The sequence below is a fragment of the Lagenorhynchus albirostris genome, chromosome 13 (assembly GCF_949774975.1).
Source record: "Lagenorhynchus albirostris chromosome 13, mLagAlb1.1, whole genome shotgun sequence".
NCBI classification, from domain to species: Eukaryota; Metazoa; Chordata; class Mammalia; order Artiodactyla; family Delphinidae; genus Lagenorhynchus; species Lagenorhynchus albirostris.
Genome location: NC_083107.1, coordinates 14,323,318 through 14,338,488, shown reverse-complemented (window position 1 = coordinate 14,338,488; position 15,171 = coordinate 14,323,318). Strand labels below are relative to the sequence as shown.

Here is a 15,171-nt window from a genome sequence, read left to right as displayed (position 1 = left end):
TGTATTTTAACCTAAAAGCATATTATGAAATCAGTAAATATTCTTGTGCAGCATCCTTAATGTTTACATGTCAGTCCATTTTGTTGAATTTAATTTATTTAACCTTCTTTTCTTCTTATATTAATGCACCTTGGGCCTAGATTCTAGGCTGTAGGGGGTTTGTAGCAATTTACAAACCCACCAGCAACACAAAAGGGTATTTTTATTTTTCTTTTTTTTTAATTGAAGTATAGTTGATTTACAGTGTTGTGTTTCTGGTATACAGCAAGGTGATTCAGTTATGCATACATATATATATATTCTTTTTCATACTCTTTTACATCATGGTTTATTACAGGATATTGAATATAGTTCCCTGTGCTATACAGTAGGACCTTATTTATCTATTTTATATGTAGTGGTTTGTATCTGCTAATCCCAAACTCCTAATTTATCCCCTCCCCCACCCTTTTCCCTTTAGTAACCATAAGTTTTCTATGTCAGTGAGTCTGTTTGTATTTCATGGATAAGTTCATTTGTGTCGTGTTTTAGATTCCACATGTAAGTGATATCATACGGTATTTGTCTTTCTCTTTCTGGCTTACTTAGTATGATAATCTTTAGGTCCATCCATGTTTCTGTAAAAGGCATTATTTCATTCTTTTTGTGGCTGAGTAACATTCCAGTGTGTGTGTGTGTGTGTGTGTGTGTGTGTGTGTGTGTGTGTGTGTGTGTGTATGTGTGTGTGTGTATCACATCTTCTTTATCCATTCATCTGTTGATGGACATTTAGCTTGTTTCCGTGTCTTGGCTGTTGTAAATAGTGCTTCTATGAATATTGGGGTGCATGTGTTTTTTCGAATTATAGTTATCTCCGGATATATGCTTAGGAGTGGGATTGCTGGATCATACAGTAGCTCTGTTTTTAGCTTTTTAAGGAACCGCCATACTGTTCTCCATAGTGACTGCACCAATTTACATTCCTACCAACAGTGTAGGAGGGTTCCCAAAAGGGTGTTCTTCATCTTGCATTGTCACTGTTAGCATTGAAAACAACTTTTTCCATTTTTTTTTTAATGTATTTCATTTATTGATTTTTGGCTGTATTGGGTCTTGGTTGCTGTGTGCGGACTTTCTCTAGTTGCGGCGAGTGGGAGCTACTCTTCGTTGTGGTGCGTGGGCTTCTCATTGTGGTGGCTTCTCTTATTGCGGAGCATGGGCTCTAGGTGCGTGGGTTTCAGTAGTTGTGGCACGCGGGCTCAGTAGTTGTGGCTCGTGGGCTCCAGAGCACAGGCTCAGTAGTTGTGGCGCACGGGCTTAGTTGCTCTGGGGCATGTGGGATCCTCCCGGACCAGGGCTTGAACCCATGTCCCCTGCATTGGCAGGCAGTTTCTTAACCACTGCGCCAGCAGGGAAGCCCAACTTTTTCCATTTTGATAGGTATCTCCATTTTAATTTACTTTTTAAGAATTCACTTCTAAAGTTGATTACTATATTTTTTCATGAGTTGTTGGGCCTTATGTGCTCATTTTTCTATTAGTGGTCCATTTTATTGAGGATTAAAAGTATGCTGGAGAGGGTGTGGAGAAAAGGGAACACTCTTGCACTGTTGGTGGGAATGTAAATTGTTACAGCCAGTATGGAGAACAGTATGGAGGTTCCTTAAAAAACTAAAAATAGAATTACCATACGACCCAGCAATCCCAATACTGGGCATATACCCTGAGAAAACCATAATTCAAAAAGAGTCATGTACCAAAATGTTCATTGCAGCTCTATTTATAATAGCCAGGACATGGAAGCAACCTAAGTGTCCATCATCGGATGAATGGATAAAGAAGATGTGGCACATATATACAATGGAATATTACTCAGACATAAAAAGAAATGAAATTGAGATATTTGTAGTGAGGTGGATAGACCTAGAGTCTGTCATACAGAGTGAAGTAAGTCAGAAAAAGAAAAACACCGTATGCTAACACATATGTATGGAATCTAAGAAAAAAAAGGTCATGAAGAACCTCGGGGTAAGATGGGAATAAAGACACAGACCTACTAGAGAATGGACTTGAGGATATGGGGAGGGGGAAGGGTAAGCTGTGACAAAGCGAGAGAGTGGCATGGACATATATACACTACCAAACGTAAAATAGATAGCTAGTGGGAAGCAGCCACATAGCACAGGGAGATCAGCTCGGTGGTTTGTGACCACCTAGAGGGGTGGGATAGGGAGGGTGGGAGGGAGGGAGACGCGAGAGGGAAGAAATATGGGAACATGTGTATATGTATAACTGATTCACTTTGTTACAAAGCAGAAACTAACACACCATTGTAAAGCAATTATACTCCAATAAAGGTGTTAAAAAAAAATCAGATGTTCAAACTTAAAACAAAAAGTAGACATATATATATTGGCCTTTTTTTTTTGCATATGTTGCACATATTTCATTCTAGTTCTTTTTTGGCCTTTAAACTTTGTTCATGATATTTTTGCATGAAGAATTTGGTAAAAAATTGTAAAAGTATATCTGTGAATTTTGGTGTCTGCCATTGGTGTCATGCCTGGTCCCTGGAGAGGTCAGATTCTTAGGTGGAGAGAGACTTTGTGGACTGTTCCTCTTACAGCCTCTCGTGTCTTTGTGAAGACTATTACAGGGTGGACAGATAGGATTTGGATATGGGCAGGGCAGTTAGTTTTGGCTTTGTGATGGGTTTCAGTCCCCACAGGAAGTTCTCTTTATTTATACAAATAAGTAGATCACCTGGCTCTGTAGCGCAATGAATAGTGCATTGGACTTCTATTTATACAAACAAGGAGATGAACAAATCCTTTGTGATGTTTCCAGTAAAATGGGATTGAATGGACCAAGTACTCCACCTGGAGGCTGAATAATTTCTCTCCGAGGACACCTACTGCTTGTATTGTTGCTGAAACTAGGGAGCAACCTCTCTCCACAGCATGGATAAGCAAGAATTAGTATAAACTATCCATATGCTTCTCCTTTTTTGAGAGTAACTCTAAGCAGGAAATCCTTGTTTCTTCAGCTGAGCTAAGCTTGTAGGGGCTTTCCTGATCCCCTCTATCGTTACCCTGAGTTGTATCCTGAGTGGTCTTCCCCAGAGATACCTGGGTCTTCCCCAGAGACACCTGGGTTTAATTGTGTTTAACAGCATCCTTCTATCCTTGCTGAAAGAATTACCTTGTCAAAGAAAGTTGTGCTCATGGTAAGCATAGCACTGACGAGGATTCATGAACCCATCAGGAGGGACCTGTGGGGAGACTATGCATTTATTTAGGGTCTGTACCATGGTCTCCTTCCCAGTTTCATAACTCACACTAATAAGCATGTGTTTCTTCTTGAACTAACATGGCTGGTCTTTATCTTTTTGCTTAATGAGATAAAATTAATTTTTGTTCTCTTAAACCTTTTAACTATTTTCCATCATAACAGAGTACATTCATTTTTATATACAGTTGTATCGTTTTATTTTGTTTGGTTTTGGTTTTGGCCATGCCACACAACATGTGGGATCTTAGTTTCCCAACCAGGGATCAAACCTGTGCCCCCTACAGTGGAAGTGCAGGGTCTTAACCACTGGACCACCAGGGAAGTCCCTGTATCATTTTATTACCACCCTCTCAATACCACATTTGGGGAAGACACCAGGTTTTACTAAGATGTTTTTCATATTGTTTTAATGTACAGTTGAGAGATGGGGGAACTGTGGTCTCCAGATAGTTCTCTCTGCCCCAGCCAAATACATGGTGAAGAAAGAGTATCTGGGTTTCTAGCCTTCAGTTCCTGTGAATCCAAACATAGTCACAGGTCTAATTAGAGTAAACAAAGGAAATTTTTAATTAAGTTGGTCAGCAGATAGGGATTTGAATACCTTTTTTTTTTTTTTTTTTTTTTTTTTTGCGGTACGCGGGCCTCTCACTGTTGTGGCCTCTCCCGTTGCGGAGCACAGGCTCCGGACGCGCAGGCTCAGCGGCCATGGCTCATGGCCCCAGCTGCTCCGTGGCATGTGGGATCTTCCTGGGCCAGGGCACGAACTCACGTCCCCTGCATCGGCAGGCGGACTCTAAACCACTGCGCCACCAGGGAAGCCCGAATACCTTTATTTTAAAACTCCTTTGTTATACCCACGTTAGCAGAGTGTCTGCAGAACTGAACTTTCTGTGAAACTTGCTATAAAGGATGTTTCTCTAATGTGAACTCTGGGGGGGATTCTCTGGGAGTGCAGTTGCTTCTGATTCTTTAAGGCATCATAGGCACAGTTCTATTAGAAGAACTTTAGGTGGACAAGCTTGGCTCCCAGGGGTCCTGAAAAAAGGCTGTGGATTAATTGGAGTGTTTGTTTGATTTCCAGGCTCTGTCTAACGTTCCTCCTCTCCGAAACTACTTCCTGGAAGAAGACAATTATAAGAACATCAAGCGTCCTCCTGGGGATATCATGTTCCTGTTGGTCCAGCGTTTTGGAGAGCTGATGAGAAAGCTCTGGAACCCTCGAAATTTCAAGGCACATGTGTCTCCCCATGAGATGCTTCAAGCTGTCGTCCTTTGCAGCAAGAAGACTTTTCAGATCACCAAGCAAGGTAAGGAAGGAGTAATTCATGTTTTCTGACTTTAGGGCAACACAACTAGTTTGATGAGCACATTTACTTCCACTTTGCTGTGAACCTTACAGTAGCCGGAGCGAGTGTCCAGTGCATACTGTGGTTAGGTTCCTCACTCTTCCTTCCTCAGCCTGCCCTGCCCAGGGTCCCAAGCGATTTTAGCTGGATAGAAAGTCTGTCTGCTTTGGTGAACTAAACTCTACGACTCAGGAAAACCAGGAGGCTGGGAAAGGCACCATCCCTTATTAAGCGCCTGCCACTTTTGGTTCTCATTTTGCCATGTTGCAGACTAGAATATTTTATTTTGACTATTTTTATCTCTCCTATTTTTATCTCTCCAAACTCAATTAGTTATTGCCACATGAGTAGCTCTTAGTACCTGTATCTGATATGATATTCTCTAGCATCCAGGTCAGTTGATTCACCATTCACTCATGGTGCTAGTAGGTTTTAATGCTACCAGGATAAGAAACACAGTTTTTTCTTCCAGGGGCTCCTATTCTAGTGGGGAAGATAGTTATGTAGAAAGATGATTACAGGGTGTTAAGTGCTGTGATAGAGGAAGCACAACATGCTATGGGAGGGAGCACAGAGTAAGGACGCCTGTCGAGCACATGGGAGGTAGGCTGGGGGTCAGAGTGAAGGAAGAGACACCTAAGTTTTAGGTAGCGGGGAGACAGGGTGGGGTTGGGCATTCCAGGTAGATAGGACACCGGACAGGAGCATGGAGCTGCCTGGTGCAGAGAGAAGACTGCACGTGGCTGGACCCTTGGATCCAACGATGAGAGCCGAGGTGGACCAGGTGTTGGGTTTATATGCCACTATAAGGAGGCTGGATTACATCCTGATAACGGTGGGGAGTCAGTGAACGAACGCTTTTAAGTAAAGATGTGCCTTCACATCTTTGTTTTGAAAACATTCTGGCTGAGGAGTGACTTAGAAGAGAAGTTCAGTAATGGCCTTTTTTTTTTTTTTTTTTTTTTTTTTTTAACGGTACGCGGGCCTCTCCCTGTTGTGGCCTCTCCCGTTGCGGAGCACAGGCTCCGGACGCGCAGGCTCAGCGGCCATGGCTCACGGGCCCAGCCGCTCCGCGGCACGTGGGATCCTCCCGGACCGGGAGGAACCCATATCCCCTGCATTGGCAGGCGGACTCTCAACCACTGTGCCACCAGGGAAGCCCAGTAATGGCTTTTTAAATTTTTATTTTAATTTAATTTAATTTTTTTTTTTTTAAATATTTGGCCATGCCGCATGGCTTGCGGGATCTCAGTTACCCGACCAGGGATTGAACCTGGGTCACAGCAGTGAAAGCATCAAGTCCTAACCACTAGACCAGCAGTCCCCAACCTTTTTGGCACCAGGGAATGGTTTCGTGGAAGACAGTTTTTCCCTGGACTGGGGGTGGGGGGGCGGGAGGGTGGTGTGGGAGGGTTCAGGCGGTAATGGGAGCGACGGGGAGCAGCAGATGAAGCTTCCCTCGCTAGCCTGCCGCTCACCTCCTGCGGTGCGGCCCGGTTTCGAACAGCGGTCCTCGGCCCAGGGGTTGGGGACCCCTGCACTAGACTACCGGGGAACTCCCAGTAACGGCTCTTGATGGGTGATGAGACTCAGGTTTGGAATAGAGGAGATAATCGAAGATTTTGGTTGAACCAGAGAGCCAAGGGAGAGAGTAAAGATCAGAAGACTTGAGAGTTTGTCCTTCAGGAGTGCCAGCGTGTAGTGGCCAGGTAGAGGAGGATGCCCAGGGGACGGGATGGCGTGGCCGGAGAGGAAGGAGAAACACTGAGAAATGCCAACCCGCAGGGGGTTTGGAATATCGTACTGTCTCCCAGCTTCGACATACCATCTTTCTTTCTTTTCCAGGGGATGGAGTCGACTTTCTCTCCTGGTTTTTGAATGCTCTACACTCAGCTCTGGGGGGCACAAAGAAGAAAAAAAAAAGTAAGTCATGTTATTTTGTGAAAGGGAGACCTTTTTTGTTTTGTTGCTTCTTTTAAAAAACGCTCTGCAGCTTCCCATCCTTTTCTTCTTACCTGTTTATCTTTTTGTGTTAGGGTAGTGTCTCCGTATATATGGGCTAAATCTTGTTCCTGAATGGTTTCCTCTCCATTTTTCTTTATTAGAATATGGTTATATCTAATGGCATTTTTAATAAGTGGAAATGGGTATGTAATTGTGCTCTAGAAGTCCTGGCCCACTTTCAAGCTGGGGGGCTGGGCAGCATGCTGTGGACATGCTAGTGCTGCCAGCGTGAGGGCTTGGTGGGCGGGTTGCCTGGCTTGTAATTTGGTGGAACAAACGAAAAGCTCGTGCCTCGCCCTGAGCATGTACTTGGGGAGATGAAGCTGGCCGCTCTTTTCATTCTCAGACCTTGAGTCCCTGTGTTTCTTAGCATCCAGGTTGGCTTAGCAGTAGCTAGACATTTTTCATGAATGCCAAAAATAACTCTTAGCTTAGAGACCGCTGAACCAGGTGAATAATTTTGGAGACCTAATGCGGTTTTCTTCTTTCTGTGTTCTGATGGTGTTGGTTTCTTCATGTGGGATTGTGGCCTCGTTCTTTTTCTGTCACACAGCCCTGCCACCTCTTCAGGTATCTTCAGCCTGTGTGCCCCATCTCTCTTGGGAAGAAGATAGACATAAAATAATTATTTACACAAATACTTATAAAGGTATAATTTAGTTGTATATGTTACAAAGGTTCTTCTCTGCTTAGTGAGAGCTTTGGGTCTTCTGCTGGAAGATGCTGGTTTATTTCAGAAATTTAGGAGTTAGGACTGTATTTTGGAAATGCTTTCCAAGCTGACAGAATTTGCATTTTGATTTCTGTTTGTACAGCTATTGTGACTGATGTTTTCCAGGGGTCCATGAGGATCTTCACTAAAAAGCTTCCTCATCCTGATTTGGTGAGTGGCTTGAACCGAGTTTTGGACCGATTTATATCGCCTGAGGGGATTTAGGGTTGACAGAGAGATGCTTAGATAACTGGTACAGCCTTTTTTTTTTTTTTTTTGTGGTACGCGGGCCTCTCACCGCTGTGGCCTCTCCCGCCGCGGAGCACAGGCTCCGGACGTGCAGGCCCAGCGGCCATGGCTCACAGGCCCAGCCGCTCCGCGGCACGTGGGATCCTCCCAGACCAGGGCACGAACCCGTGTCCCCCGCATCGGCAGATGGACTCCCAACCACTGCGCCACCAGGGAAGCCCCGGTACAGCCTTTTGCTCCAGGAAGAGGTTCTACAGTACACCTGCCAAGTGGCACTTCCTCTAGGTTCCTGTTGCACCAGTGTGCTTTAGTTTGGGAGGTAGTGGTTGGATATAACAGTTGACCTTTGAACAACACAGGTTTGAACTGCACTGGTTCACTTAGACATGGATTTTTTTTTAATACATAAAACTACTACGTTTACGTTTAGCAGTTGATTGAATCCGAGGATGCGGAATCTGTGGATATGGAGGGCCAACTATAGGATTTGAGCATCTGTGGATTTTGGTATCCAAGGCAGCTCCTGGAACCAACCATAGATACCGAGGGATGACTGATTTCAGTGTTCTGGCCACTGGGTGGTGCTGGCGTGTTTTTTCCAGAAAGCTCAGATAAGCTTTCTAGATCATCTAAAAACTTTTAAAAGAGTCTGGTATTTAAATAAAATCTCTCTGAAGATGGAAGCCCGGTTTTTGCATTAATCTAAACAGGTACAACTGCACGTGAAACTGCCCAGTCTCTTGGGCACCCCTCTTGGTTCACTTCAATATTAAATGAAGTAAATGTAACAGAAACATCGTTTCTTTCCATCTGTGGTGTTCTCCACTCTGCTCACACTCCTTCCCTCCTTTTGCTTCTCCCTCACTGCTAGCCAGCAGAAGAAAAAGAGCAGCTGCTCCACAATGATGAGTACCAAGAGACGATGGTGGAGTCCACGTTTATGTACCTGACGCTGGACCTTCCTACTGCCCCCCTCTACAAGGACGAGAAGGAGCAGCTCATTATCCCCCAGGTGCCGCTCTTCAACATCTTGGCCAAGTTCAACGGCATCACTGAGAAGGTAGCCCATTAGCACACCTGCCCTGCTGATACCCCGTTCTCTCTCTTGACATTTTTCTTTTTATACTTGGAAATTGCCACATGTCTATGTAATGCGTTTATTTTAAAGTATATTGTGTTTATTGAGCCTCCCAGACTTCCTGATGTTTCACCCCCAACTCTTAACTTGAGTTACAGTGCCTCTGGGTAGTATGGAGAAAGGAAGGGGGTATTTAGGATAGTAGGAACTCAAAAAAGTACGAAAGGCTCCCGTCTTTTAAAAAACATGACATCAGTATTAAAGTGGAAAAAAAAACAAAACTAAAATACAATGAAAAAATTTATTCTTGTTCTACCATTGCTCTGCATCAAATTAAAGGTTTCTTTTTATCTGCTGAGTTAACCGTTTCTCGGTTTAATTCCCTTCTTCATCCTAGACAAATTTAATCCTTTTTGATTCTTTTAAACTTTTTAACTTTGGTTCTTTTTTTTTTAACTTGATGCCTCATTCCAAACCCTTTCTGCTCTCTTTTTTAGCTAAGGTTCATTGGTTTTCAGATAGTAAATGCCCATTTCTCCCCACCACCCCCATCCCCTTCTCTTGCTCTCTCTCACACACGCACACGCACACGCACACGCATAGAGATAGGTAACCTAAAGTATCTAGCCTGTTTCTTAGGCTCATTTCATTTTGGGGAGGCAAAAGACCTTGGGGCTCATCTAGTTCAGTTTATTTTATTTGGTTTTAGTTTATATTGGTTTTAAATGACAGAGCTGGGGATATTTTCATCTGACTTTTTCAACTGTGCCACATGGTCCCTATTATTACTGTTTGTTCAAACTTAAGTAATATTAAGATTCCCGTGGACCCTCAGGATTGATTTAAATTTATTGTTATTATAATATTACTTAAAATAGTATAAACATCAATGTTGGTATAAGCCTTTTATACCTACAGCTTTTAAGCACGTATTAAATTATAACAAACTTACACAAACAAAACTTTGAACCCAATAAAATTGGTTAATAGTGCTCTTGTAATGTGAGTTTAGCTAACACCTTGCTGTGTGAATGTGGTACTGATGTCCAGGGTGAAATCCTTCCCCCCCGTATTTTCTCATAAATTCCAGAGAAACCTTTTCAAGTTAGGCTATGACATCATTTAGGTGTTAAATCTGTCTATCCTTCACTACTCTGAGATAATTAAAACTAGGGCTTCTTGATGTCAACTTGTTCATAGACACAGATGTGGGCAGTGAAATCTCTTGGCATTTACTTGATTAAAAATTTTTCTTTGCTTTTAGTACAGTATTTTATTTCAGTCACGCAGAGATGAGTTACTTCATATCACCAAAAAGACGTTTTTTCCAGTAGTGCTTATACCCTTAGATGATCAGAAATTTACTTAAAAGAAGGTGTGGCTGTGGTATGTGTGCTAGAGCGGGAAAGTTTTTACTTCTCCAGCGCTGTCAGGTTACTCATCATGTGGCAAGGGAACTTAGTTTTTTAAAAAGTAGCAGTTCTATGGAGATACAATTTACAGCACCATATAATTAAGTGATTTAAAGTTTACAGTTCAGTGTTTTTTTCCTACATTCACAGATCTTTGCAACCACCACCAGAGTCAGCTTTAGAACATTTTCATCATTGCTGTTTTTTATCACCCTTTAGTTATCATTCCAACCCCCTTGTCTCCCCCAGCCCTAGACAACTACTAATCTACTTTCTGCCTCTGTAGATTTGCCTCTTCTGGACATTTCATATAATATGTGGTCTTTTGTGATTTGCTTCTTTCACCTAGTATACAGCGTTTTCAGGGTTCATTCATGTTGTAGCATCTATCAGTACTTCATTCCTTTTTGCAGCCAAATAACATCCCATTGTATGAATACACCACATTTTGTTTATTCATTCATCAGCTGATGGACATCTGGAGTTGTTTTCACCTTTCTGCTGTTATGAATAATGCTACTATAAATACCAGTCTACAGGTTTTTGTGTGGACATGTTTTCATTTCTGTTGGGTGGGTATTGGGGAGTGGAATTGCTGAGTCATATGGTAACTCTTATGGTTAGCCATTTGAAGAACTGCCAGACTGTCTTCCAAAGTGGCTGCACTATGTTATGTTCCTACCACCAGTGTGTGAGTGTTCCAGTTTCTCTACATCTTCACCAATGTTTGTTATTGTTCATCTTCTAGATTATAGGCATCCTAGTAGGTGTGAAGTGGTATCTCATTATGGTTTTGATTTGTATTTCCCTGATGACTAATGATGTTAACCATTTTTTCATGTGCTCATTGGACATTTGCATATCATCTTTGGGGAAATGTTTATTTAGATCCTTTGTGCATTTTAAAAATTAGGTTATTTATCTATTTTTTATTATTGAGTTGTAAGAATTCTGTATATGATCTAGATACCAGTCCCTTATCAAATGTATGATTTGCAAATATTTTCTCCCATTCTGTGGCTTGCATTTTCACCCTCTTGATAGTATCATTTGAGGCATAACAGTTTTAATTTTGTTGAAATACCGTCTAGTTTTTCTTTTATAGTGTGTGCTTTTGTTGTCATATGTAAGAATCCATTGTTAAATCCCAGGTCATGAAGATTTACTTTTGTGTTTTCATCTAAGACTTTTGTAGTTTTAGCTCTTAACATTTCAGGGCTTTAATTCATTTTAAAGTTTAGTATATGGTATAAAGTACAAGGTCCAACTTTATTCTTTTGCATATGACTGACTGTCTAGTTGTCCTAGTACTATTTGTTGAAAAGACTATTCTTTTCGCATTGAATGGTCTTGGCACCCTTGTTGAAAAATCATTTGACCATAGACACATGGGTTTATTTCCGGACTCTCAATTTTATTCCGTTGACGTATATGTCAGGACCAGAGTCTTGGTTATTACTGCTTTGTAGTTAGTTTTGAAATCAGAAACTGTGAATCCTCCGACTTTGTTCTTTTTCAAGATAGTTCTGGCTGTTTTGGGTTCCTTACAATTCCTTGCACATTCAGATTTGAGGCTCAGCTTGTGGATTTCTACAAAGAAGCTAGCTGGCATTCTGACAGGGATTGTGTTGAATCTGTAGATTAGTTTGACAATTATTGCCATCTTAATAATAGAAGTCTTCTGATTCATAAACATGGGGTGTTTTTCTATTTATTTATCTTCTTTAATTTCTTTCAACAATGTTTTATAGTTTTCAGAGTATGTTTTGAACTTCTTTTGAGTTTATTCCTAAATATTTTATTCTTTTTGATGCCATTATAAATGGAGTTGCTTTCTTAAGTTTAGTTTTGGCTTGTTAATTGCATGTGTGTAGAAATACAGTTGATTTTTGTATATTGATTTTGTATCCTGCAACCTTGCCAGACTTTTAAAGTGGATTTCTTAGGATTTTCCACATACAAGATCATGTCATCTGCAAACAGAGATAGTTTTATTTCTTCCTTTCCAATCTGGATGCTTCTTATTTACTTATTCACGTTTTATTGCCTAATTGCTGTGGCTGGAACCTCTAGTACAGTGTTGAATAGAAGTGGTAAATGCAGACATCCTTATGTCGTACCTGATCTTAAGGGAGCGCATCCAGGCTTTCACCAGTAAGTATGATGTTAGCTGTGGATTTTTCATAGATACCCTTTATCAGGTTGAGGAAGTTCTTCCTATCTGTAGTTTATTGAGTGTTTTTCTCATGATAAGGTGTTGGATTTTGTCAAATGCTTTTTCGTGTCTAATGGGATGATTGTATGGTTTTCGGTTATTCCTATTTATTGCCTTATTATTTTATTAATATGAAATGGTACATTACATTAATTGATTTTTGGATGTTAAGCTACCTTTGTATTCCTGGATAAGTCATACTTGGTCATGTATAATTGGTGTATAAGTCTTTGTTGTTGTTTATGTTGGAATTGGTTTGCTAGTATTTTGTTGAGGATTTTGGCGTCCATGTTCATAGAAATATTGATCTGTAGTTGTCTTTTCTTGTGATGTGACTCTCTAGAGAGTGATGGTCTCATTGGTATTTCCTCTCTGATTATGATTAGTTTTTCATTCCTATCTCTTAGTTTTTACTGTACTACATTGTGTTTGTGTTAAGGAAAAGTAAATATATGTTCACTAGTTTTTAAGCCTCTTGGGCTGAGGAGAATGTCCTGGGCCCCCACCACTCCATCCCCTCAAACGTGCTGAGTGAGGCCTCAGTGAGTGTTGCCCAACAGATTGCACTTGACCCACCAGTCTCGGGGCCTTTGAGGAGGAAGGAACGTGGGATGTCAGTTGACAGCTCTGCTGGAAAACCCTCAGTGATGAGGGGCTCCTCGCTGCCTCCTAAGTGCCTGTTGCACCGTGCATGCGTCTAGTGGTCAGGAAGCTCTTCTTTATTTTGAATTAAGTGAGACTCTCATGGTTTTTAAATTCTGAGCTTTTAACAAATCCTCTTTTTCACTTGACAGTTTTGTTTTCCTTATAGAAAGGAATATCCATACTGTGGTTGGAGTTCAACAGTATGATTGTGTGCTGGCTGAAATGCAGCCCACAGTTGAGGTATTTTAGCTGTAGCTAAACAGCTACTCCTCAGCCTTGTAGGTGGTTTCTGGGATCAGGTGTCTTCTGAATTCTACATGTAAGGCAAAATTATATTAAAAAACCCCAAACAAGGGCTTCCCTGGTGGCGCAGTGGTTGAGAGTCCGCCTGCTGATGCAGGGGACACGGGTTCATGCCCCGGTCCGGGAAGATCGCACATGCCGTGGAGGAGCTGCGCCCGTGAGCCATGGCCGCTGAGCCTGCGCGGCCGGAGCCTGTGCTCCGCAACGGGAGAGGCCACAACAGTGAGAGGCCCGCGTATCACAAAAAATAAATTAAAAAAAAAAAAAAAAAACAAAAAAAACTCAAACAAGCCAGAACAAAACTCATGTCCCTGCTCTAATTTGATAATTTTTTTTCTCTCTCTAGGAATATAAGACATACAAGGAGAACTTTCTGAAGCGCTTCCAGCTCACCAAGCTGCCTCCATATTTAATCTTTTGTATTAAGAGATTCACTAAGAACAATTTCTTTGTGGAGAAGAATCCGACTATTGTCAACTTCCCTATTACGTGAGTGTTCCCCTCCTTCACTTCCTCTTAGGGGGCATGAGCTTGAATTTCTTTTTATATCTTTGTGCCACTCTTAGTTTTGGACTGTCTTAGTTGGAGATTGCAAGGCACCTACCTACACTACATAAGTTAAGGGTTTTTATTGGAAGGATAGAGATATTTTAGGGGCCTCAAAGATGGATATTCCCCTGCAGGCAGTTCCTCCTTTTTCTTCTCTCCTGTTGCTTGCTGGGAATTGTAGTCTTTCAGTAAAGGGAAAAACAGTTGGTAAAAGTAGGGTAGGACAGGTAGGATTCTCCTGGCTTTGAAGATAATCCTGAGCAGTTAGTCTGTCCATCTGTTTTCTGGTCATTGCATCTCGTATGCTATAGTTAAGGATGGACAGTGGGGATGACTCTAGATTTGTCTTGCTTTCTTGGGGCCCTACTACCTTATTTCTTCCCTAGAGGATAAAGTCTGAAATGTGTTCAGTTTCTCCCTATTGATGAGGACATTATACGTTTTGATGTATAGTCTTATTTTTAATTGACCACGTAGTTGTCTTTTTGCAGACATTTATGAGTGTTCTAATGGGACATTTGGAGGAGTCGCAGAAGGCTCCTGCAAGACCCTTTTGGAGGTAGACAGTTGGTTTCCAGTTCTCAAGAGACATGGTTTTTCCCACTCTGAAGATGATCTCTCTGAGAACATGGAGAAGCCTGGTGGCGGGGCTGGCAGGAAGAAATGTGGGTCTGTGTGTGGGCTTTTAGATAAGGTAAGAGCGGAGCCCTAAGGTGGTTTCTTACTGAGAACGATTTGGATGGATGAATGATAGGATTACCGTGCTGTAATAGCTCAGAAGTGTGGTGTTTTTAAACCTTAGAAAGTAGTTGGGAGCTGTAAGGGGCAAATGTTCATCTTCTTCTCTTGTCTTTCTACCTCCATTGCTTCCATTTTCCAGATGTCCAGACTGCTCCAGGACTGCCAGTGTTCTCCTTTGAAAATAGTACCGGTTTTTTTTTTAAATAAATTTATTTATTTTATTTATTTATTTTTGGCTGCGTTAGGTCTTCGTTGCTGCACGCAGGCTTTCTCCAGTTGCAGCGAGCGGGGGCTACTCTTCTTTGCGGTCGCGGGCTTCTCATTGCGGTGGCTTCTCTTGTTGTGGAGCACGGGCTCTAGGCGCGCAGGTTTCAGTAGTTGTGGTGCTTGGGCTTAGTTGCTCCGCGGCATGTGGCATCTTCCCGGACCAGGGATCGAACCCGTGTCCCCTGTATTGGCAGGTGGATTCTTAACCATTGCTCCACCAGCGAAGTCCCAGTACCGGTACTTAATTCTGTGTAGTGTTTAAGAGGGTAGTAACTAATATTAAAGAAGTCAGAGTTCTGTGCCATCCTAGCCATGTGGCCTTGGGCAGGTCATTTGCATATTCTCTCCTGGATTAAATGAGAAGCTTGGACTAGATGAGCC

At 42.0% G+C, this 15,171-nt stretch overlaps 1 protein-coding gene across 3 annotated transcripts in view; it reads left to right on the top strand.

Moving 5' to 3' along the window:
- The window catches only part of USP39 (ubiquitin specific peptidase 39), a 30,331-nt gene that overhangs the window by 8,350 nt on the left and 6,810 nt on the right, over positions 1 to 15,171 (top strand). For all 3 annotated transcript variants that reach the window (XM_060169341.1, XM_060169343.1, XM_060169342.1), the window contains exons 6-10: positions 4,351 to 4,576; positions 6,461 to 6,538; positions 7,435 to 7,502; positions 8,452 to 8,640; positions 13,580 to 13,722. In XM_060169341.1, coding sequence (XP_060025324.1) covers positions 4,351 to 4,576; positions 6,461 to 6,538; positions 7,435 to 7,502; positions 8,452 to 8,640; positions 13,580 to 13,722 — 704 coding nt within the window. The remainder of the gene's footprint in view (positions 1 to 4,350; positions 4,577 to 6,460; positions 6,539 to 7,434; positions 7,503 to 8,451; positions 8,641 to 13,579; positions 13,723 to 15,171) is intronic.